The following is a 26,644-nucleotide window of genomic DNA, read 5'->3' on the forward strand; positions in this document are numbered from 1 at the left end:
CATCCTGCCTCCGTCTAGCTGTCCATCCAGCTGGCTGGTTTCTCGGGTCTCCTAGTGGGACGGGAGAGCCCAAGCAGGCAACGGAAGGCTACAGGATTTTTTTTTTTTTCATTTATTTGTTTGTTTTTTTCTTTTACTTTGATTTTCTTATTTTATTTAGTTGTACCCAAATAAAATCTTTATCATTTATTTCACACAAATAGAGCTTTCTTTTGGTGGTATTTAGTCACCACCGGGTTTTTTTTTTTATTTTTTGCTGAATAAAAAAAAAAAAAACTGAAAATTGTGGGGATTGTGAGGGGGGGGGGGGGGGGGGGGTTGTTTTTCTTCATTTCTGTTGTAACATTTTAAAATAAATAAATAATCTTTCGTCATAAATTTAGACCAAAAATCTATTCTGCTCCATTGCTTTGGTGGAAATAACCCAGATCAATGTCTATTATTTATTCTGTAGGAAAGTTATAGAGTCCACACACTATAGGATTATATATATCTGAAAATCGATCGATCCTGATGTACTGACAGGCCAATCTCATTTCTTGAGGCCCGAAAATGCCAGGACAGTACAAATATCCTCCAAATAACCCCTTTTTTGGGGAAAGTAGACCAAAGTATTTAGTAAGAGGCAAAAAAAAAACAATGCAGATTTTTTTTTTTTTTTTTTTACAATGTAGATTGTATGTAAAATCTTTTTTGGGGAAAGTAGACAGTCCAAAGTATTTAGTAAGAGGCATGGCGAGTTTTTTGAAGTTGTAATTTTTTTGTCAGTTTTTTTTTTTTTTGAAAAATAAAGAAATAATAAAAAATAAAAAAAATAAAAAAAATCTACATTGTATGGAAAAAAAAACAATGCAGTTTTTTTTTTTTTTTTACAATGTAGATTTTTTTTTTTTTACAATGTAGATTGTTTGTATGTTAAAAAAAAAGAAAAACAATCTACATTGTAAAAATATATTACAATATAGATTGTATGAAAAAAAAAAAATCAATGCACATTTGAAAACTGATTTTTTTTTTTTTTGAAAAATGCAGATTTTTTTTTTTTTTTTTTTTTTTTTACAATGTAGATTGTATGTAAAAAAAAACAGACAGACAATCTACATTATAATCTACATTATAAAAAAAAAAATCTGCATTGTTGCATTGTTTGTATGCAAAAAAAAAACCAATGCAACAATGCAGATTTTTTTTTTTTTTTTTACAATGTAGATTGTATGAAAAAAAAAAAAACAATCTATATAGTAAAAAAAAAAATTGTTGTATGCAAAAAAAAAAAAAACAATGTAGATTTTTTTTACTATATAGATTGTATGAAAAAAAAAAACAAAACAATCTACATTGTAAAAAAAAAAATCTACATTGTAAAAAAAAAAAAATCTGCATTGTTTGTATGTAAAAAAAAAAACAAACAAAACAATGTAGATTGTATGTAAAAAAAAAATAGAGATTTTTTTTTTTTTTTACATACAGTCACCAGTGTAGTACAGCGTCATCATATAATTGATCAGGGACACTGACTGGTGACAGTACAAAAAAAAAAATGTTTTTCTTTTTACATTTTTTTAACACACTGTGACCAGAGCAGAATAATGTTACCATAGTAACACTGTACTAATCTGGGGAAGTGATCAATATTTATTTATTTTTTTTACACATTGTGATTTCTTATAGTAGTGAATTTCATTGCTATAAAACAAGCATTTTAGTGAAATGAAATCGATTCATTCAGTTTGTTTTGTTGCGATTGGCCACAGCGAACCACATGGTATAGACAGGCTGCGATTGGCCCTCTCTGTACCATGTGATCACTGCGACCAATCACACAATTTGCTGTGGTTGTCCTCGACAAAGTTTCTATTTTTATGGCGTCTATAGGGGTCACCTGCACTTCGAAATCACAAAACAGGAGCTGATTGCGCTTACTGCGTTTATACGAGGAACGGCTCCAATCATTTTACAGACTTGAGTTGATCAGTACTGATAGTAAAGTGTCACTAAACCCACATCATAAAAAAAACGATCAATAAATGATATATTCCATGCTGTTCATACTCATTCCATCACTATGAGATTTGTTTTCTGTATTCTGCTAAAAAAAAAAAAAAAAAAAAACCTGGTTGATTCTGCTGCTCTCTATCTCCCTCTTCTGTCCATGTCCCCACTGCAGCTGTGGGATTTTGCAGAGCGGTGTTGGCAGCTCTGCACATGCTCAGTATTCAGTGTGTTCCTATGCTGAGCATTTCCTCCCCATCACACCTGAGCAGCCCATGTGACTATAGAGCCGTTCATTTAGTCCCAGATTGAAATTTGGACAAATTTTTCTTTATCTCCCACGATGCTAATTTTGGTAATTTTTTTGTCCCATTGATGTTCATATGGTCAACTTTCTGTTATGTTTCATTTTAACAAATTCTATTGAAACAAATTCCCTTGATGAAGGGATTAACATTGAAATCCTGAAACGCGTTGGGAGAGACTACAGGAGATCAACAACTCTAATTGTATCAACTGTACTTATGTTTTTACCTGTGCTATATATATGGTGATGTATGCAACTATATCTTTAAGATTTCCTCAATAAATACTATTTGTATTTTTAGTATAATATATATATATATATATACATACACACACACACACACACACACGCACAACACACACATATTATATACATACATACACGCACACACTTTTCAATCATTATAGTTGCCCTTAATGTCCCTTGTGTTGCCTTTTGGGGGGGGGGGGGGGGCACTACGATTATCTTTAATATAGAAAATAAGGGAATAGAGTAAAAACAGAATAGAGTAGAGTAAACAGAATATTCTTTTATTTTATATTCGTTTTTTTTTTTCTATTCTTTTCCCTTATTTTCTATTCTATTCCCTATTCTATTTTGTTCTGTTTTACTCTAATCTTTTATTTTATAGCGTAAAACAGAACAAAATAGAATAGAAAAAAAAAATTGAAAATAAAATAAGGGAATAGAATAAAAAAATAAATAAATACAAAAAAAAGAGAATATAGAGTAAATAGTATAGAGTAGAATAGAAAATAAAAGAATAGAATAAATTAGAAAAGAAAAATATGGGAATAGATCAGAACAACAAATAAGGTAATAGAATAGAAAAGAAAAAAAAAAAGAAAAGAATTAGAGTAAAACAGAATTGAAAAGAATAGAAACGAAAGAAATAGAATAAAAACAAAAAAGCACTAATACAATAGAAATATATATTTTTTCCATCTACCATCTTCCAAAATTCCAATTTTGAATGGAATAGAAAAAAAAACAAAAAAAATGATAGAATAGAATATAACCACCTTCTGAATTTCAATTCAAATAGATTCAAATTCGAATGCCAATCTCGAATTTTCCGAATTTGGTTGAGTTTGAATCAAATGCGAAAACAAATAAAACAAAACAAATTCTGAAAACGAATTTAACTAAAACTAAAATTAAATTCCAAATTGAAACAAACATTTTTTTTTTCCGTTCTGCACATGCCTACACACTTGTGGGCGTATACCCAGTGGTAAATGACAGCCCACCCCCTCCCTCCTCCTCCTCCTCCTCCATGCCCACTAACCAGCTAAACACAATAGGGGGCGGGGATATTACATGTAGATGGATGGAGGCTTCACCTCCCTCTTCTTCTAAGACACCGGCTGGAGGGGGGGGGCGTGACACATTACGTGACTGGCAGAAATCCACCCACATCATGTTATTAGCACAAATGAATAAAGATAATAATCTCAAATTAGCTCCTCTTTCTTCTTCAAAGCTCCTCCTGCTTATGTTTCCCTGCAGACAGGCTGGGAGAGAGCCGGGTCATGTGACAGTTGGATATCCATTAGAAAAAAAAAAAAAAGTACTTTTTATTAAAATAATACCATACAAAATAAAATAATTAAAATAATAACATACAGAACGAGAAGGGAGAATACAAATTACACAATTATATTCAGTTTTCGGTTGGGTTTAGGGACCAGCAGAGGTTATGGTGGTGACTTTGAAGAACCGGATTCTAGGACTCGGGTGTCTTTATTGGTTTGGGAATTGGTTGGACTTCCAGAAGAGGAGGAGAAGCTCGTTGGATGTGGAGTGATGGCGGCTGTTGTGTAGAAGATGTGATCTCTGGTGGAGAAGTTTCTCCTGCTTGTTCCAAGATGGACTTTGGCGGGACGTGGGCTCTGTGAGAAGGACAGCGGATGTCCTTTCCATCATGGGAGGACCAGATGTGGGCGTCACCGAGTGGAGTCATTTCATGTACCTGGAATATTTAACAGACATTTTTTTTTTCATCAATCCGCTACAAAATCCAGTAGTACTTCCATTCCACCAGTAGATGGCGGTGATGTATACCTGGGCATTTGCTCAGTGTAGGGAAGGAGCACCGGGTAGCTTTCAGAACATTTCCTATTGGCTGCAAACATCTCCATCCATATAAACAAGATGTTCCTTCATAAACGAGGCCTTAAAGTGGTGGTAAAGCCAAAAGGCCAACTATTCTTAACCACTTCCAGATAAACTTTGAAGAGGAATATCGTTATGGCAGCAGCTAGCTACCATAACCCAGGTATATCCTCTTCTTCGGCCGGTGGTCCGGTTTCCGATAATGGTGGTCTCTGCGGCGGATTCGCCGCGAGATCACTTTTATCGGTGGGGGGAAAGGGCGGCCCCCCCCCCCCCTTCCGCCGCTTACCGGAGCCGTCAGCAGCGGCGGAGGCGATCGGATCCTTGTCCTTGCTGGGTATGGAGAGGAGTGAGGGAAAGATGGCCACCCCCACCCGTCTCCATACCATTGCAGGGCGGAAGTGACATCAAAACTTCACTTCCGCCCATAGCTCTTAAAGGGCCATTTTTTTTTTTTACATTTTTTTTTTAAATTACAATTTTTTTTTTTTTTCATTGCATTTTAGTGTAAATATGAGATCTGAGGTCTTTTTGACCCCCCCCCAGATCTCACATTAAAGAGGTCCTGTCATGATTTTTTTCTATTACAAGGGATGTTTACATTCCTTGTAACAGGAATAAAAGTTACACAATTTTTTTTCTTTTTTAAAAAAAATAAATAAATAAAGAAGAACAGTGTAAAAAAAATTGAAAAGAATACAAAAGAAAAAAAAAAAAAAAAAAGAAGAAGACGTAAAATAAATAAGAAAAAAAATTATTTTTTTTTAAAACGCGCCCCGTCCCGCCGAGCTCCGCGTGCAGAAGCGAACGCCTACGTGAGCAGCGCCCGCATACGAAAACGGTGTTCAAACCACATATGTGAGGTATCGCCGCGATCGGTAGAGCGAGAGCAATAATTCTAGCCCTTAGACCTCCTCTGTAACTCAAAACATGCAACCTGTAGAATTTATTTAAACGTCGCCTATGGGGATTTTTAAGGGTAAAAGTTTGTCGCCATTCCACGAGCGGGGGGCGCAGTTTTGAAACGTGACATGTTGGGTATCAATTTACTCGGCGTAACATTATCTTTCACAATATAAAAAAAAATTGGGCTAACTTTACTGTTGTCTTATTTTTTTAATTAAAAAAAACTGTATTTAATCCAAAAAAAAAAAAAAAAAAGTGCGCTTGTAAGACCGCTGAGCAAACACGGTGTGACAGAAAGTATTGCAACGACCGCCATTTTATTCTCTGGGGTGTTAGAAAAATGTTTAATGTTTGGGGGTTCTAAGTCATTTTCGAGCAAAAAATATTTTTTAACAGTAAAATCTTAAAATCCTTAAACAACAAATCTCAAAAAGAGGCTCGGTCCTTAAGTGGTTAAAAAACACCCCCCCCCCCTCCCCCCCCCCCCAAAAAAAAATATCTGTGTACTTACCTTTTTGTTTAATCCAATCAGGTCATGCAATTTAGCAACTCCAGCCCCCCCCCCCCCACACACACGTAACGGAGCGCTCAACAACGGCTGTGAATTGCGGGGGGGTCCATAATCTCACCCGTAGGCATCTCATGGCCCAGCCAGGGCCGTCTTTGACACAGGGGCAAAGGGGGCAGCTGCACCGGGCCCAGTCCTTGTTGTGGGGGGCCCAAGACGGCTGTCTTCTTGAGCCCTGCACTGCCCCCTAAATGGTTGATAAGTGGATTCGGGAGGGCCCAAGAATACGTTTGCTGCCTAGGGTCCGATAAATATTAAAGCCATTGTTGGCATTTCCTCCTCTCCCCTGCAGCAGCTGCTCACCGCCACGGGAGAGCTGAAGCTGCAGAATCATATCATTAAAAATAGGTAAAAGTACACATACAGGGTATACAGGGAAGGTAGGTGGGGAGGGGGAACTATTAAGACCAGTTAGGGTTAGCCACTTTAAATCCACTCAAGTCGGTCCTGGGCCCAGCCATTGTTGGCATTTCCTCCTCTCCCCTGCAGCAGCTGCTCACTGCCACGGGAGAGCTGAAGCTGCAGGATCATATAATTAAAAATAGGTAAAAGTACACATACAGGGAAGGTAGGTGGGGAGGGGGAACTATTAAGACCAGTTAGGGTTAGCCACTTTAAATCCACTCAATGCATTCCAGCTGTGCCAAAGCGAAAGCTGCGCAAAGTCTTCCAGAAAGCAGCCACAGCTCCGGTCAGAAAAGCCTGTCCCCGTCAGCATTCTGCAGAGGAAGACTTTCGCTCACTGCGTGTAAACAGCGGTCCCTCTGCAGAGATCCAGCGTACACACACCCCCTCCAATCAACAGACAGCATGAGATTCACTGATTGGAGAGCTATAGGGACCTCTGCAGAGAGACCACTGCTTCTAGACAAGGATCCATCTCTGCTGCATGCCTGCTGGCCTTGTAAAACAGATGGATTGGCAGAAGACTTGTATCTGTGACAGGTCCTCTTTAGGGTCTCGGCATTGTAGCTCCACCCCCCGGTATTGGAAAGTGTTGAAATATTTGTGATCTCCGGGACAAAAGCGTGTATTTACAGAGCGGGGTGACATCATGACGTGGGGGTGGGGGGGGGGGAAGGATTGCCGCATTGTGGTCTGGAATAAAACCAGGATCAGGTTTCTCAGCCAAGACTAAAATAAGGTTTTATAATTTTCCCTCAAATTACTTTCTTTTACCAACTGAAGACCACGCCTATTCTGACCATTATTTTTTTATCCCCCCCCCACTTGGAAACAAAAACACAGTATTTGTTTGCTAGAAAAAAATTCTTAAAAAACTGCCAAATATTTTTTTTTTATAATATTATTATCCTTGCTTTTTAATTATTTATTTTTCCCCACTTGGAAACAAAAACACAGTATTTTTTTGCTAGAAAAAATATCTTAATAATATAAATAAAATGTTTGGCAGTTAAGAATTTTTTCTATATAAAAAAAAATTAATAATAAATAATAATAATAAATTAAAAAGCAATGATAAAAACTGGCAAACATTTTATTTATATTATTCTCATTGCTTTTTAATTTTTTATACCCCCCACTTGGAAACAAAAACACAGTATTTTCTCCCCACTTGGAAACAAAAAAACACAGTATTTTTTTGCTAGAAAATTTTCTTAAAAAACTGCCAAATATTTTATTTATATTAGTATTATCATTGCCTTTTCTTTCTTTTTTTCCCCACTTGCAAACAAAAACACACTTTTTTTTCTTGCTAGAAAAAATTCCTAATAATATAAATAAAATGTTTGGCAGTTAAGTATTTTTTCTATAAAAAAAAAAACAAAAATAATAATTAAAAAGTAATGATAAAAACTGCCAGACATTTTATTTATATTATTATCACTCCTTTTTAATTTTTTTTATCCCCCCCCCCCCCCACTTGGAAAAAAAAAAAAACACGGTATTTTTCCCCCACTTGGAAACAAAAAACACAGTATTTTTTTGCAAGAAAATTTTCTTAAAAGTGCCAAACATTTTATTTATATTATTATTATCAATTTTTAATTATTTTTTTCCCCCTCTTGGAAACAAAAACACAGAATTTTTTTGCTAGAAAAAATTCTTAATAATATAAATAAAATGTTTGGCAGTTAAGAAATTTTTCTAGCAAAAAAAATACTGTGTTTTTCTTTCCAGGTGTGGGGGAATAAAAAAATAAAAAGCAATGATAATAATATAAAAAAAAAATGTTTGGCAGTTTTTATCCTTGCTTTCTAATTATTATTATTTTTTCTCCTACTTGGAAACAATTATTTTTTTATCATTGCCTTTTCTTTCTTCCCCCCCCCCCCCCCCACTTGCAAACAAAAACACACTTTTTTTTCTTGCTAGAAAAAAATTCTTAATAATATAAATAAAACGTTTGGCAGTTTTTATCATTGCTTTTTAATTATTATTATTTTTTTCCCCACATGGAAACAAACACAGGATTTGTTTGCTAGAAAAAATTCTTAAAACTGCCAAACATTTTATTTACATTATTATTGCTTTTAAATCATTATTTTTTCCTCCACTTGGAAACAAAAACACTGTATTTTTTTTGCTAGCAAAAATTTCTTAAAACTGCCAAACATTTTATTTTTATTATCATTGCTTTTTAATTCTTTTTTTTTTTTTTTTTTTAGCAGCAGCCCTTGAGAATTACAATGGGGGTCATTGCAATTTTTTTATGTCACACGGTATCTCAAATGCAGGTTTTTGTATTTTTTTTTTTTCAGAAAAATACACATTAATGAATCTTAAATGTGAAAAAAAATATATAAATGTGCAAAATATAAAATTCGATGTTACGCCGAGTAATTAGATACCCAACATGTCACGCTTTAAAAATTGCGCACGCTCGTGGCAAACTGCAGCACTCAAAAATCTCCAAAGGCGACATTTTAAAAATATTTACAAGTTACCAGTTTAGAGTTACAGAGGAGGTCTAGTGCTAGAATTATTGCTCTCGCTCTAACGATCGCGGCGATACCTCACATGTGTGTAACAAGGAAGGCTGATCGTATTGTCTGTTACTTCAGGACTCCTTCCCTCTCCTGGTCTCCATAATATATAGTGGGAGGTGTTCTGTAGTCCTCACAGAGATAACAGGGAAGGCCGATTATATGGTTGGTGATTTCTAAACCCAAGAACAGACGCAGTGTTGTCACCCTAAGGCAGGACTACAGGACACCTCCTCTTCTCCTGGTCTCACCAATATAGCGGGAGGTGTTCTGCAGTCCTCCCAGAGACAACAAGGAAGGCAGGTAAAAATTGTGACTTGAGGACTACGGGACACCACCTCCACTCCCAGTCACCATAATAGAGTGGGAGGAATCCTGTAGCCCTCCCAGAAACAACAAGGAAGTCTGATCATATTATTTCAGGACTACAGGACACCTCCTACTCTCCCGGTCTCCATAATACAGAAGGAGGTGTTCTGTAGTCCTCCCAGAGATAACAAGGAAGGCTAATCATATTGTTTCAGGACTACAGGACACCACCTCCTCCTCTCTCGGCCTCCATAATCTAGAGGGAGGTGTTCTGTAGTCCTCCCAGAGATAACAGAAGGCGCGCGATAATATGGTTTGCAATTTCAAAACCCCAAAACAGGAGCAGAGTTGCCACTCTAGAGCAGGGCTACAGAACATCCCCCCTTCCCCATTATATAGGGGGAGGTGTTCTATAGTCCTCCCAGACATAATGGGGAAGGCTGATCATATAGTCTGAGAATTTTGAAGCCGAGAACAAGAGATAACCGGGAAGACCGATCATATGGGATTTCTAATCCCAAGAACAGGAGCAGCGTTGCCATCGTAAAGCAGGACTACAGAATACCTCTTCCTCTCCGCACATCAATAATATCGGGGAGGTGTTCTGTAGTCCAGAGATAACATAGAAGGCTGATAATGTGGTTTGCGATTTCTAAACCCAAGAACAGACATGTCATATACCGCATCTTACTGATGACGGCTGCATTTGTTTCCTATTTTATTTTTATTTTATGTTTTTATTTATTTTTATTTATTTGGTTTTTATTTATTTTATGTTTTTATTTAATGTATTTTATTTATTTTAATTAAGTAATTTATTTTTAAATAAATTTTATTTATTTTTTTTTATTTTTATTTATTTTTTTATTTAATTTTTTAAAAAATTTTATTTATTTATTTATTTTTTAAAATCAAAAGATCTAAATCACAAACATTTTTTTCCCCCACCTTTTGCTTTTAAAGGTTGAGGAGAGATTCTGGGTCTTATAGATTTCTCCATAAAGAGGACCTGTCATCCTTTTTTCAATTACAAAGGAATAAAAGTGATTAAAAAAAATAAAAAAAAAAAAGGGACAGTGCAAAAATAAAAAATAAAATAAATAAGAATAATTTTTTTTTTTTTTTTTTTTTAAAAGCACCCCATCCCTTCGCAGAAGCGAACGCCCGCATATGTAAACGGCGTTCGCACCACACATGTGAGGTATCACCGCGATCGTTAGAGCGAGAGCAATAATTCTATCACTAGAACTCCTCTGTAACTCTAAACTGGTAACCTGTAAAAAATTTTGAAGCGTCACCTATGGAGATTTATAAGTACCGTAATTTGTGGCCATTCTGCAAGCGTGAGCAATTTTAAAGCGTGACATGTTTGGGATCTATCGATTTGCCGTAACATCATCTTTTACATTTCACAAAAAAAAAAAAAAAATAGGTTACATATTGTGGGGTTTTTTTGCTTTAAAATTCATGAAAGTGTATTTAAAAACAAAAAGAAAATTGAAAATACGATGCGCAAATACCATGCGACATAAAAAATTGCAACAATTACCATTTTATTCTCTAGGGTCTCCGCTAAAAAAAAAATTTAAAATTAAAAAAAAGGTGCGGATATGATAGATAGATATATACACACACAGTATCTCACAAAAGTAAGTACACCCCTCACATTTCTGTAAATCTTTTCATGTGACAACACTGAAGAAATGACACTTGTCTACAATGTAAAGTAGTGAGTGTACAGCTTGTATAACAGTGTAAATTTACTGTCCCCTCAAAATAACTCAACACACAGCCATTAATGTCTAAACCGCTGGCAACAAAAGTCAGTACACCCCTAAGTGAAAATCTCCAAATTGGGCCCCAATTAGCCATTTTCCCTCCCCGGTGTCATGTGACTCGTTAGTGTTACAAGGTCTCAGGTGTGAATGGGGAGCAGGTGTGTTAAATTTGGTGTTATCGCTCTCACTCTCTCATACTGGTCACTGGAAGTTCAACATGGCACCTCATGGCAAAGAACTCTCTGAGGATCTGAAAAAAAGAATTGTTGCTCTACATAAAGATGGCCTAGGCCAGGCAACCTGGGGCCCTCCAGGTGTTGCTGAACTACTAGTCCCATCATGCTTCTGGGAGTATTTGTAACTGCCAGCCTTGCAATGCCTCATGGGGAATGTAGTTCCGCAACAGCTGGAGGGCCCCCAGGTTGCCTACCCCTGGCCTAGGCTAAGAAGATCATCTAGACCAGGGATACGCAATTAACGGACCCCCAGCTGTTGCAGAACTACAAGTCCCACGAGGCATACAAGGCTCTGACAGCCACAAGCATGACACCCAGAGGCAGAGGCATGATGGGACTTGTAGTTTTGCAACAGCTGGAGGTCCGCTAATTGCATATCCCTGATCTAGACCCTGAAACTGATCTGCAGCACGGTGGCCAAGACCATACAGCGGTATAACAGGACAGGTTCCCCTCAGAACAGGCCTCGCCATGGTCCACCAAAGAAGTTGAGGTCACGTGTTCAGCGTCATATCCAGAGGTTGTCTTTGGGAAATAGACGTATGAGTGCTGCCAGCATTGCTGCAGAGGTTGTAGGGGTGGGGGGGTCAGCCTGTCAGTGCTCAGACCATACGCCGCACACTGCATCAAATTGGTCTGCATGGCTGTCGTCCCAGAAGGAAGCCTCTTCTAAAGATTATGCACAAGAAAGACCACAAACAGTTTGCTGAAGACAAGCAGACTAAGGACATGGATTACTGGAACCATGTCCTGTGGTCTGATGAGACCAAGATAAACTTATTTGGTTCAGATGGTGACAAGCGTGTGTGGGGGCAACCAGGTGAGGAGGACAAAGACAAGTGTGTCTTGTCTACAGTCAAGCATGGTGGTGGGAGTGTCATGGTCTGGGGCTGCATGAGTGCTGCCGGCACTGGGGGGCTACAGATCATTGAGGGAACCATGAATGCCAACATGTACTGTGATATACTGAAGCAGAGCATGATCCCCTCCCTTCAGAGACTGGACCGCAGGGCAGTATTCCAACATGATAACGACCCCAAACACACCTCCAAGATGACCACTGCCTTGCTAAAGAAGCTGAGGGTAAAGGTGATGGACTGGCCAAGCATGTCTCCAGACCTAAACCCTATTGATCATCTGTGGGACATCCTCAAACAGAAGGTGGAGGAGCGCAAGGTCTCTAACATCCACCAGCTCTGTGATGTCATCATGGGGGAGGGGAAGAGGACTCCAGTGACAACCTGTGAAGCTCTGGTGACCTCCATGCCCAAGAGGGTTAAGGCAGTGCTGGAGGAAACGCAGGCATTGCTCAGTAGAGGGCGCTGTGTCCTCACAGGTTGGGGGTCTCCACCCTTCACTGCCATCTCCAGAGATCTCCCACCCAACCGGACAATCCAGGTTCCTGATATCAAAGGGAACAGGAGATCACAACTCACCCCGCTAATTACTCTTATTAAAGAGAACCTGTCGCCCCCTCTCCATTATGATGGCCATACATTGTATGAATTGTCGCTCAGTGGGGGGCCCCTGTCGGCCAATCAGATTTTTACATTGCTGGACTGTGCCGCAACTGAGTATTTATTTAATTGCCGGAACCAATCAGAACACACGATTTCTTTTCTCTGGTAGGTGAGAGAATACATTGTATCATTTTTAGATTTCCATCTCCTCCCGTGTATGATGGCTGAAGATACATGATCAGTGACTTCAACCCAAAAAAAAAAAAATTAGATTGCAACCCCTTCGCTCCAGTGTTTACTTTTCATTAGAGACTTCCACTGCCTGAAACTGGAAAGAGGTAGAAGTTAACGAGCCGTCACCCTTCACAGGGCTGGTGGTTGTGAAGAGTAAACGTTCGGATCGTCTGTACGCAAAACTCTCCTCCTGTGTACACCGAGAAAACAAACATTTGTTGCAACACCGAGGGGTCCATTTATAAAAGGTGCGGAGGGGTCAGTACCGGCCCAAAAGTCACAAATAATACCGGTAATATTTGTAATGTGTGACATGACAGATCACTACTTCTTATTAGGCTACTTTCTCCTGTTTGAATGTTTTAAATGAATAAGAATAGAGTCGGGAAAATACCACATTATGACCTCTAGATGGAGCCGATGATCATAGGAAATGGGCATTTAAAGCAGAACTGAACTGTATCTGAGCAACACAAACCAAACACAATTTCATTCATTTTTAATATTCAAAGCAAATTCCCCCATCCATCCATGTCTCCATTCATCCTTCCACTCCTCCATCCATCCATGTCTCCATCCATCCTTCCACTCCTCCATCCATCCATGTCTCCATCCATCCTTCCACTCCCCCATCCATCCATGTCTCCATCCATCCTTCCACTCCTCCATCCATCCATGTCTCCATCCATCCTTCCACTCCTCCATCCATCCATCCATTCCTCCATCCATCCTTCCATTCCTCCATCCATCCATCCATCCTTCCACTCCTCCATCCATCCATCCATCTATGTCTCCATCCATCCTTCCACTCCCCCATCCATCCATGTCTCCATCCATCCTTCCACTCCTCCGTCCATCCATCCTTCCACTCCTTCGTCCATCCATGTCTCCATCCATCCTTCCACTCCTTCGTCCATCCATGTCTCCATCCATCCTTCCACTCCTCCATCCATCCATCCATCTATGTCTCCATCCATCCTTCCACTCCCCCATCCATCCATGTCTCCATCCATCCTTCCACTCCTCCGTCCATCCATCCTTCCACTCCTCCGTCCATCCATCCTTCCACTCCTCCATCCATCCATGTCTCCATCCATCCTTCCACTCCTCCATCCATCCATCCATGTCTCCATCCATCCTTCCACTCCTCCATCCATCCATCCATGTCTCCATCCATCCTTCCACTCCTCCATCCATCCTTACATTCCTCCATCCATCCATGTCTCCATCCATCCTTCCACTCCCCAATCCATCCATGTCTCCATCCATCCTTCCATTCCTCCATCCATCCATGTCTCCATCCATCCTTCCACTCCTCCATCCATCCATCCATGTCTCCATCCATCCTTCCACTCCTCCATCCATCCATCCATGTCTCCATCCATCCTTCCACTCCTCCATCCATCCTTACATTCCTCCATCCATCCATGTCTCCATCCATCCTTCCACTCCCCAATCCATCCATGTCTCCATCCATCCTTCCACTCCTCCATCCATCCATGTCTCCATCCATCCTTCCATTCCTCCATCTATCCATGTCTCCATCCATCCTTCCACTCCTCCATCCATCCATGTCTCCTTCCATGTCTCCATCCATCCATGTCTCCATCCATCCTTCCATTCCTCCATCCATCCATGTCTCCATCCATCCTTCCATTCCTCCATCCATCCATGTCTCCATCCATCCTTCCACTCCTCCATCCATCCATGTCTCCTTCCATGTCTCCATCCATCCATGTCTCCATCCATCCTTCCACTCCTCCATCCATCCATGTCTCCATCCATCCTTCCACTCCCCTGTCCATCCAACCTTCCAGTCCCCCATCCATCCATTCTTCCACTCCCCATGCTCCCCTGCTTTATTTTGCCGAGAAGTAACATTTACATCCTGGAATCCATCTGCCCTTAGCTCAGGCATGCAGGCAGGAGGGTGTGTTCAGCTGAGAAAGCCCCTCCTCCCATGAAGACTCCTGAGATGCATGACCTTATTTTGGCCTAGGCCAGAAACCAGAAAGTAACTGAGGAAATGTAAAAAAAAAAAAAAAAAGTATAAAACAAGTAAATATAATATTCCTTCCTATCTTCCTATCCATTTCCTAATACTGGCAGAATACGGAACACAAATAGATGATAATAATAATAATGATAAACGAGAGTGAAATTCCACGAACAGATCGGCCCCTGCAGAGGGCGAGCGATAATACAGAATTCAGGTCTCCGTCCGCAACATTGTATCCGATCTGTGTAGCCAATCACCTTCCGCAGGAGCCGATCCATTACATCGTATATGTGATGTCATCCCTCTCTATATACTCCCTCTGATCCCGGTGTATCTATATACAGTCAGAGTGTGATGTCATCCCTCTCTATATACTCCCTCTGATCCCGGTGTATCTATATACAGTCAGAGTGTGATGTCATCCCTCTCTATATACTCCCTCTGATCCCGGTGTATCTATATACAGTCAGAGTGTGATGTCATCCCTCTCTATATACTCCCTCTGATCCCGGTGTATCTATATACAGTCAGAGTGTGATGTCATCCCTCTCTATATACTCCTTCTGATCCCGGTGTATCTATATACAGTCAGAGTGTGATGTCATCCCTCTCTATATACTCCCTCTGATCCCGGTGTATCTATATACAGTCAGAGTGTGATGTCATCCCTCTCTATATACTCCTTCTGATCCCGGTGTATCTATATACAGTCAGAGTGTGATGTCATCCCTCTCTATATACTCCCTCTGATCCCGGTGTATCTATATACAGTCAGAGTGTGATGTCATATCTGTATATATACTCCCTCTGATCTCAGTGTGTATATGAGGTCATCTCTGTCTATATCCTCCTGTTTTCCCGGTGTATACAGTGTGGTGGGGGGGGTGGGGCGTCCTCTCCCGGTCTAGGAGTGTCTCTCCAGGTAGGGCGGCCTGTGCCCCGGGGAGGGATGGGGGAGGGGTCAGGTTTCAGGTGAACGGATCTACATACCAGGAAAGACTTCCAGCAACAGTCAGCAAGAGACGCTCCGGAGGGTCGGGATGTTCCGCGGTTCCAGGAGGCGCCGCTCTCAGGTAAGGCGTTCAGCCCGCGCTCTTCTTTTCTCTCGTCTTCCCGGAAGCCGCGTCTCTGCTTCTCTGCTTTTTATTTATTTATTTTTTTTTTTCTTTGTCTGCAACAATCCGGAGAGCCGAGACGAGTGCAGCCGACCCGTCACACATCCCCCGGGAACACGCAGCCTCCGGATTATTATTATTATTATTATTATTCAGGATTTATATTATTAGTATTATTCAGGATTTATATTATTCAAGATTTATATTATTATTATTTATCAGGATTTATGTTATTATTCAGGATTTATATTATTATTCAGGATTTACATTTGCCCCAGTTCACACGGCCACGACTTCTCACGCGACTTGAGAGTCCAAAGTCGCATGACAAGTTGCGGTCCCTTTAACCGCAATGGAACCGTTTTAATCGGTGCGGCTCAAGTCGCTCCGACTTAGAAAAAGGTTCCTGCACCACTTTGGTGCGACTTCAAAAACGCAACTTGCATTGATTTCTATTAAAGAAGAAGTCACGTGCAAGCTGCGATGAAGTTGCGTAGAGATGTTGGATCTGAAGCCGCGGCAGTGTGAACAACAGCTTATTCAGGATTTATATTATTATTCAGGATTTTTATTCTTAATTATTATGGATTATTATTATTATTATTATTATTGTGTTTATATTATTCTTCAGGATATATTATTATTAATACTACAATTATTACACAGGGTTTATATTATTAATAAGGATTTTTATTATTATTAATAATAATATAAACCCTGTATAATAATACAAATAATAAAAATCCTTATTAATAATATAAACCCTGTATAATAAGGATTATTATAATAATAATAATAATAATACAGGGTTTATATTATTATTATACAGGGTTTATATATTATTCAGGAGGATAGATAGATAGATTTATTTTTATGATGATGATTATACATGGTTTATATTATTAGGATTTTTATTAATAATATTAAAATATTAATACAGAGTTTATATTATACAGGGTTTATTATTCAGGATTTAGATTATATTAAAATATATATATATATATATATATATATATATATATATATATATATATATATATATATCCTGTATTATAATAAATAATAATAATAATAATATTATAAACCCTGCAATAATAATAAATTATTATTATTTATTATTATTATAATTATACAGGGTTTATATGGCGCCAACAGTGTGCGTGGCGCTTTAGAATATAAAGGGAGACAGTACAATTCCATACAGGAGGGATCAGAGGGCCCTAAAGCTGGCCATACAACGGTAGAATTTCATTGGAACATTCGTACAAAAATTCAGAAAATTAATTCCCCTGAACGTTCGATCTCACCATCGAGTCCACTCATACTGCTGGAAAGCCCTTCATAAATGGAACGGAATTCCCAGGCGTATCCTTCGGGTTAATGTGGCACTTCGAACATGAGCGTTACGTAATGTGCAATTTTTCCGAGGCGGTCGGTAAGAACAGGAGGTTGGACCGCGGTTTTACCCCCCTCCCCTCCCCCCCAGAACATGCTGCGGCTCCAAAGCTTTGTGGCAAAACTCCCACCACCTCTTGCGTCAGTACCATCCTCTAATGACAACCCTTTCAAATGAATGGGAACGCGCATTAAACGCATTCAGTTGCAGCGCGGTGGGAGGGGCTTTTCAGGGTTAAAACAGGTGGGGGGGGGGTGACACGGGGGCCTCCTCAGCGCCTGTCAAATGAGACAACTGTCTGAAAAGCGATCCACAGCAGGCTGCACTTAAAGGGGGGGGGGGGGGGGAGCGAGTGCCAATGAGCCCCTGGAATCCGGCGTCTTTAAATTTCCTTGCGGGGAAAATTCAAAAGAGGATATTTAAAAGAGCGATTGTTGCACCAGATTTTGCCCCCCCCCCCCCCGAGCCGGGGAGTGATTTTGCACTTGCGTTTTGCCGCATGACAGTCGTGGCCAAAAATCGCAGGTCCTATTCACTTTAATGGCCCATGTTCAGCGGTGGTAGTGCCCGCCAGACGTGTGACGCGAGTATTTTGGCATCTCAGCCGCGGTATGTGGACCACCCTGTCCAGCCACCGTGGCAGCTTACCCAGGGACACGGCTCACCATCGATCGATGCACGCCATAGACGTGACCGGGAGGACATCATTTGAAGTCCATCTGGAAGGAGGAGAATCCCACCCAGCCATCAGTCTGCTATAGGCCAGGCGTCCTGCCGGTCACACAGCTCGTGCGTGTGTCTCCCCCCCACGCGCGGTGATCGATTGTGAGCCGTGTGTCTCAGAGACGGCGCATCATTGATCAGGGTAAAGAGACAATGACATTGGTTCTTTACCATGTGATCAGCTGTGTCCAATCACAGCTGATTCCATGTAAACTAATGCCAGTTATCGGCATTTCCTTTCCTCAGCGCGGTCACTATGCGAGGAATGGAAAACCAACAACCAGCGATCCTGTGACAGCGGACATTTACACTGATCATCAGTGCAGCCTCATCAGCTCCCTCATCAGCACCCATCAGTGTGGCTTCATCAGAACCCATCAGTGCAGCCTCATCAGCGCATGTCAGTGGGGCTTCATCAAAAGCCATCAGTGCAGCCCCATCAGCACCCTCATCGAAACCCATCAGTGCGGCCTCATCAGTGCCCATCAGTTTGGCTTCATCAGAACCCACAAGCACCGCCCCATTAGCTCCCTCATCAACGCCCATTGGTGTGGCCTGATCAGAGTAGAAGCAAAATTACTTAGTTGCAATATTTTAAAACTGAAAATTAAAAAAAAAAAAAAAAAAAAAAAGTATTTTTTTTCCCTCTTCAAAATTGGTTAAGTGGGAACTGGTTAAATGTAATTTATGTACAGCGTCGCACGACCGCGCAATTGTCAAAGTAACGCAGTGCCAGATCGCAAAAAAATTGCCTGGTCACGAAGGGGGGGGGGGGGGGGGGTAAATCTTCTGGAGGTCAAGAGGTTACCAAGAGGGATTAAACGTCAGAAAAGTGGTGCAGCAGCTTTATTAAATTCCCCCTCACTGTGCTTGCAACCTGCGTTTTGGGGGGGGGGGTGTTAACTTTGTACTGACCTCCCCCGGAATGTGGGGCCGCACCACGCTGCATTCTAGTGTGAACGGGCCCTTACCGTACGTGCCATTCACAAAAAATAAATAAAATTAAGTTACTCCGTCTGAATCATCACGTTTCCTCGCCAAGTTTTTGGAATGAAAAAAAAAAAAAGGGACAGGAAATGATTAGACAATAATAATTGGCTATGAATGGAGGAAGTTCTCGGGCACACAGAGCTGAGCCAAAATCATCACCAAAAATGTCAGAGAAAGCGCAGAATGGGCGACTTCCTGCCAATTCCCCCCCTTCCCCATCATCAAGACCCTATTAAAAGGATCAGGGCTGCTGTTAGAAACCACAGGGGCCCCCCTACAGATAACCCGACGCGGGGGCCCTATACAGCCAATGCTTCAGTTTTGAATGAACACAGTGACTGATCGGTACCGATCACTCCTTGTCTTCATTCAGGAAAGGAAGGAGCTGGTAAATGACGTATTTACCAGACCCTTCCCCCATTCTCAATCTTGAAGGACCCTATTGTGTGCTTGCAGCTGCTGGTGGGAAGAAGAGGAGGGAAGCCGGCAGCAGTGCGGGTGTAGGGGGGGCCTTGGCAGCAGGGGAAAAACTATGGTGCATGGAGAGGGTGATCGGTGCGGCACAGGGGGGAGGGGGGGGGCATTACTGGAAGAGATCCTTTGGGTGGGAGCCGATCACCCTTCCTGCCCACATCCATCTCACTCTGCTGCCCAGGCCCTGTACAGGAGGACTGGGGGTACCCCCTAATCTTATGAACCCGAAAGGGATGCCGGGGCTGGGCTGGAAAGGGTTAAACTATTGCTGAATATTTAATGATGTCCTCACATGACCCGTCTGATCACACGGTGATGGAGGAGAGACGGGACTGGGCATGCCATGTGATTGCCGATGGGCACGAGTCACCCATTCATGCCAATGACATCTTAAACTCCGCCCACAAATTTCATTTAAATCGATTCCTCGATAGTTACAAGGAATATGAATCCACGCTGTGTGCCCCAAACGCCTTTCAAACCCAGATATTACCTTGTAAAAGTAGCAGTGACAACATCTGTGCAGGGGGAACCTACCTCCACTCACCTGGAACCCAGAACTCTTCAACCGTGTTTAGACACGTGCCGGATGAGTGTCCACCTACCTGTATATGAGGGACCAGACATCCACCTACCTTTATACAACAAGGGACCAGACAAACGTTCACTTACCTGTATACAAGGGATCAGGTAAACGTCCACCTACCTGTATACAAGGGGCCAGGTAAACATCCGCCTACCTGTATACAAGGGGCCAGGTAAACATCCGCCTACCTGTATACAAGGGGCCAGGTAAACATCCGCCTACCTGTATACAAGGGGCCAGGTAAACATCCGCCTACCTGTATACAAGGGGCCAGGTAAACATCCGCCTACCTGTATACAAGGGGCCAGACGAACATCTGCCTACCTGTATACAAGGGGCCAGGTAAACATCCGCCTACCTGTATACAAGGGGCCAGGTGAACATCCGCCTACCTGTATACAAGGGGCCAGGTAAACATCCGCCTACCTGTATACAAGGGGCCAGGTGAACATCCGCCTACCTGTATACAAGGGGCCAGGTAAACATCCACCTACCTGTATACAAGGGGCCAGGTAAACATCCGCCTACCTGTATACAAGGGGCCAGGTAAACATCCACCTACCTGTATACAAGGGGCCAGGTAAACATCCGCCTACCTGTATACAAGGGGCCAGGTGAACATTCGCCTACCTGTATACAAGGGGCCAGGTGAACATCCGCCCATCTGTATACAAGGGGCCAGGTGAACATCCGCCCATCTGAATACAAAGGGCCAGGTGAACATCCGCCTACCTGTATACAAGGGGCCAGGTGAACATTCGCCTACCTGTATACAAGGGGCCAGGTGAACATTCACCTACCTGTATACAAGGGGCCAGGTGAACATTCACCTACCTGTATACAAGGGGCCAGGTGAACATTCATCTACCTGTATACAAGGGGCCAGGTGAACATCTATCTACCTGTACACAAGGGACCATACTGGGAATAAGGAACTTCAGGTCCCAGCATGCCGGGGAGTTCCTCGACAATCGGCACAAATCCCATCTTCTCCTGTTCTATAGCAGAGAACAATGACAGCTCACCTGGATGTCATTACCTGGCTCCGCCCCTCCAGGTAACACCTGGACGGCACCGCCTCACACCTCCACAAGTGATTAGCAAGTCTGATCCCACCATTTACATCATTACTTTTTGATCTACACAGTTTGTTTTCCTATTATCCTCGTGTTGCTATTTATTGAAGGGGGGAGGGGGGGCTGATGAACTTCAGGCAGATATAAAAGACACAAATTAATGCAGCGGAGGGTATATTTCTTTAAAAAAACAAGCAGTGGAAGTACCTGAATGGGACCAGCTTCTTTCAGTCTCCTCTACTGTATGGTCTGTACAGCAGAGCTCAGAGATGGAGAGGGAGAAGCAGCACAGAGAGCCAATCAGGTGTGTTGCCATGCAAAAAAACAAAGGAAACCATGCTGATAGGAGTAGAGATCAGAGTGACAGGGAGATGAGCATCTCAGTGCCTTGTCTCTACTTTTACTATCTGGTCACAGGGTGTGGGGGTAGGGAAAGGACCTGTAAGTGAAAGTGAAACTGTAGCAGAGAAAGATCTGGTCCCCTCTTATGCTGGACAGGGCTGTAAAAGGGCAAACACAAAACAGTTGTTGTCTCCGCCCACCTTCTGTAGTTTTCTGCAGAAAGGTTGGAGTGGGTGGAGCTCCTGGGTCCCTCCCACATCTCTGCTCTTTCCTTGTGCAGGGGGACTGGCCTTGTCTCCGCCCTCTCCTGTAGTTTTCTGTAGTAGGTGGAGCCTGCTGGGCACCTCCCACATCTCTGCCCTCTCTCCTTGGCAGGAGGACTGGTCTTGTCTCCGCCCCTCCTGTAGTTTTCTGTAGTAGGTGGAGCCTGCTGGGTCCCTCCCTCATTTCTGCTCTCTCTCCTCGTGCAGGGTGACTGGCCTTGTCTCCGCCCCTCTTGTAGTTTTCTGTAGTAGGTGGAGCCTGCTGGGTCCCTCCCACATTTCTGCTCTCTCTCCTCGTGCAGGGGGACTGGTCTTGTCTCCGCCCCTCCTGTAGTTTTCTGTAGTAGGTGGAGCCTGCTGGGCATCTCCCACCACTCTTTTCTCTCTCCTTGTGCAGGGGGACTGGTCTCGTCTCTGCCCCCTCCTGTAGTTTTCTGTAGTGGGTGGAGCCTGCCGGGACCCTCCCACACCTCTGCTCAGGCTATGTCCAGCACAGTGATGACGTCACTGCTACTTTTACAAGATAATATCGGAGTTTGCAAAGTCACAATGGAGATTTATATCCTTTGTGGCTTATAAGAACTATTTTTTAATGAAAGTTTGTGTCTTGCGTTCAGCTTTAAAAAGGTAGCCTCACTCTCACTCTATTTTTGCCGTCCTCATGGACCCCAAGCGCGTTTCGTCAACATGGTAAAAAATTTCTCTGAAATTTTGGGGAAATAAAAATCTCTCAGCGTCGTTCTTCTTTACTTATTTAGTGTTTGGTATCTCCAGCTTAGAACTGCGCATGGCTTAATAACTGTGGTCATAAATCAGGAGGAGGATATGAAGATTGAACTCTCCAGCTGACGCAGATAAGAGAAATCTGCAGAATCTTTTCCCAGAATCCCTGCCCCGAGAACCTTCCCAGACAACAATTATCTTTCTGCTCCGACAAATTAAAGGCTTAACCTGACACTCGGCACCCGGGGAGATGCATGCTTCTAACGCACAAAGAAGCCGCCACCGCCACTCTCAGCGCGTCGTAAAACATTAACACACCGAGAAGATAAACTACGTCTGCGATTATCCAATGAGGAGTGAATGTTAAATACCTGCATTGAATTCTTTCATTGTATCAAAACAAATACACATTATACATTGTAACTTTCTGGGAAATCCCTACATGTGAATGAAGACCGCTACATTGTATCATACTTCATTCACATAGATTGGGGTATTATGCTGCCCGTAGACGCTTCAATAAATGATCCATTTCTTTTCCAATTGATCCCTCCTGATCAAAGTAATTGATCTGTAGTCAATGACCCATTCCTTGAACATTTGAACATCCAGACTTACTAACCCAACTCACCCCCCTCCGCCGCTGTCGCTACCACCACCTATCTTTAAAAAAAAAAAATTTTCATCCTTCAGCGCTGTCACACTTTGAATGACAATTACGCGGTCATGTAACACTGTACATATAGGACATTTTTATCATTTTTTTTACACAAATAGAGCTTTATTTTGGTGGTATTTAATCACAGCTGGGGTTTTTTATTTTTTGCTAAATAAACGAAAGAAAAGATCTTCATTTCGCCTATATAATTTTGCAAAGTAATTTGCAAAAGGAAGGAAAAAGTAATTTTTCTTCTTCACTGAAGGGCGCCGATAGGCTACACTGATGGGGACTGATGAGGCTGCACTGATGGGGACTGGTGAGGCTTTACTGATGAGACTGCACTGATAGGCAGAACTGATGAGGCTGCACTGATGGGGACTGATGAGGCTGCACTGATGGGGACTGATGAGGCTGCACTGATGGGGACTGATAGGCTGCACTGATAGGCAGAACTGAATAAGGCTGCACTGATGGGGACTGATGAGGCTGCACTGATGGGGACTGATGAGGCTGCACTGATGGGGACTGATGAGGCTGCACTGATGGGGACTGATGAGGCTGCACTGATGGGGACTGATGAGGTTGCACTGATGGGGACTGATGAGGCTGCACTGATGGGGATTGATGAGGCTGCACTGATGGGGACTGATGAGGTTGCATTGATGGGGACTGATGAGGCTGCACTGATGGGGACTGATGAGGCTGCACTGATGGGGACTGATAGGCTGCACTGATAGGCAGAACTGAATAAGGCTGCACTGATGGGGACTGATGAGGCTGCACTGATGGGGACTGATGAGGCTGCACTGATGGGGACTGATGAGGCTGCATTGATGGGGACTGATGAGGCTGCACTGATGGGGACTGATGAGGCTGCACTGATGGGGACTGATGAGGCTGCACTGATGGGGACTGATATGTTGCACTGATGGGTTTTTAATTTTTTGCTAAATAAACAAAAAGCCGAAAATGTTAAAAAAAATGCATTTTTCTTGTTTCTGTTATAAAATTTTGCAAATAATCTTTCTTCATAAATTTGACCAAAATGTATTCTGGTGAAAACACCACAAATCAGTATATGTTATTTATTCTGTAGGAAGGTCATAGAGTCCACAAACTATGGGATATATATTATCTCCCATAGCGGATCATGCTCTGCTTCAGCCATGTATCGTGCGCGGCGATGCATGAAAAATGTAGTAAAAAAAATGCGCTGCAGTAGTGTGAATAGGAGCTAAATATTTTATACATTACTTTTTTTAATTTATTCTATTTGTTAATAAATTTATAAATAACTATAATTAAATAAATGTATTTATTTATTCCGTGCGTCGACGCGAGGGTCAAATTTACCCGCACAGGTGTTCCTGTACAGTACAATCCTGATCTGACATGTGTGGGGGGTGCACAGCCCCGAATCTAAAAAAATAAAAAATAAAAAGAAAGTAAAAAAAAAAAAAAAGTGTGGGAAGTTTTCAAATGACCGTTCCAAGTTCCTTTCTAATATCTCTGGAGGAAATGAGCAAATGAGCCGAGGAATCTGATTGGACGGCGACATTCTCTCCTTCAGTTCAGATCGGTTCCCACCATGCGTTGCTCTCACAGGTGACAATTAAAGCTGAACAGCCGGTGAATGATTACAAAGGTCGCAGTTAACTATTAATGCTCTCACTTTCCTATTCAAGGTTCGTTCCGGCCCAGCGCCTTTAACCCATTGTTAGCCGGCAGGTGCTGCACCTTCCCAGACCCCGGCTCCTGTATACTGGGCAAGGTATATATATATATATATATATATATATATCTGGTGCATGGCCCCAGGTGCAGGAGGGCTTTGATCTCTGGGAGAAATCTGATAACAGGGAAGCAGCCCCCGGGGGTGTACAAGACCAGTAATACTGGTGTCAGGACTGGTCTGGTGTGCACAGAGAAAACCACAACAAATATAGAGATATAGATATATAGATATATATATATATATATATATATATATATATATATATATATATATATTCATTCATGAAAAAAAAATTATACATATGATGTTACACACACACACATAATAATATATAGGATAAAACAAAAATGTATTACGGTTTCTTATATGCGCCTAAAAAGTCCACCAACAGGGGACCTTTCTCTTTGCATGATCATAGCAGAATACATTTTGGCTTAAATTTATGGTGAAATTTGACTTTTATAGGAGATGTTTTATAAACAGAAAGTAGAAAATATCGAGGGGGTTTCAACATTTTCAGTATTTTTTCGTTTATATCGCAAAAAAAAAAAAAAAAAACCCAGTGGTGATAAAACACCACCAAAAGAAAGTTCTATTTGTGTGAAAAAAATGATCTAAATTTCATTTGGGTATAGTGTTGCATGCCCGCGCAATTGCCAGTTAAAGTAGCGCAAAAAAATAGCATGGTCATGAAGGGGGGGGGGGAGATCTCTGAGAGGGCAAGTGGTTAGACAGAGAATCCATGGTGGCTCTTTAAAAAAAAAAAAAGAGATTTACTAAGCAATGTATTTCCCCAGCCCAGAGAATCTGAATTCCACGGGACCCTTTGAAGCTGACAGCTGGTCCAGGACGTTATCATGTTAGTGAGTCACCCAGAAGCCCTCCATTTTGCCGCTTTATAAATTATCTCGAAACAACTATGACCTTCAAACAGTTTAGCTTCTGCTCTGCAATTACCAAATATCACCCCCATGATCACAGGTTCCTTGGCTGTGTCAGCGTCTTCCCATCTGTTCTTCCCATTCCTGAGCTCGGTATTTGAAGCCCCCTAATTACACACAACACTCGTAGAATCTGGTGTTTATAGGCGTGCGCGGCGTCTTATCGATGATGTTTAGTCTCTGGAATTTTTTTGACGCCTTGGTGTTTTGTAAGCAGGATTAATTACATTGTGTTCTCCCAGTCCTGTTGTTAAGTGGACCTGTCACCTACACATGGAAGCCTCGGTATAGGAACAGAGTCCTAGGGGTCCTAACTGGGCCTGAAGAGGGCAGGAGGCCCTTGTTGTGACCCTCTATTCCAGACTCTCTCAACTATTTAGGAACCCCTAAAATAACTCATTAGGTCTTGGGTAACCCCTGCATAAACCAACTCATCTGGAGTCAGTGGGAAAATGTCCCTTACATTGGTGGTCAGTGAGAAGAATGTTCCTTACATTGGTGGTCAGTGAGAAGAATGTTCCTTACAGTGGTGATCAGTGAGAAGAATGTTCCTTACATTGGTGATCAGTGGGAAGAATGTCCCTTACATTGGTGATCAGTGAGAAGAATGTTCCTTACATTGGTGATCAGTGAGAAGAATGTTCCTTACATTGGTGATCAGTGAGAAGAATGTTCCTTACATTGGTGATCAGTGAGAAGAATGTTCCTTACATTGGTGATCAGTGAGAAGAATGTTCCTTACATTGGTGATGAGTGGGAAGAATGTG

At 41.8% G+C, this 26,644-nt stretch overlaps 1 protein-coding gene and 1 long non-coding RNA gene across 3 annotated transcripts in view; one reads left to right on the forward strand and one right to left on the reverse strand.

Moving 5' to 3' along the window:
- Positions 1-3,851: 3,851 nt before the first annotated feature.
- Positions 3,852-16,288, reverse strand: LOC141108803 (uncharacterized). Its single transcript, XR_012236127.1, has 2 exons — positions 15,843-16,288; positions 3,852-4,271 (listed from the first exon to the last, which is right to left on the reverse strand). It is a non-coding gene; the product is annotated as an uncharacterized lncRNA (long non-coding RNA).
- The window catches only part of PRICKLE3 (prickle planar cell polarity protein 3), a 37,735-nt gene continuing 26,897 nt past the window's right edge, over positions 15,807-26,644 (forward strand). For both annotated transcript variants that reach the window (XM_073600747.1, XM_073600748.1), the window contains exon 1: positions 15,807-15,925. In XM_073600747.1, the coding sequence (XP_073456848.1) occupies positions 15,893-15,925 (33 nt within the window). In that variant the 5' untranslated portion in view covers positions 15,807-15,892. The remainder of the gene's footprint in view (positions 15,926-26,644) is intronic.

Source organism: Aquarana catesbeiana, linkage group LG09 (genome assembly GCF_042186555.1).
Source record: "Aquarana catesbeiana isolate 2022-GZ linkage group LG09, ASM4218655v1, whole genome shotgun sequence".
NCBI lineage: Eukaryota > Metazoa > Chordata > Amphibia > Anura > Ranidae > Aquarana > Aquarana catesbeiana.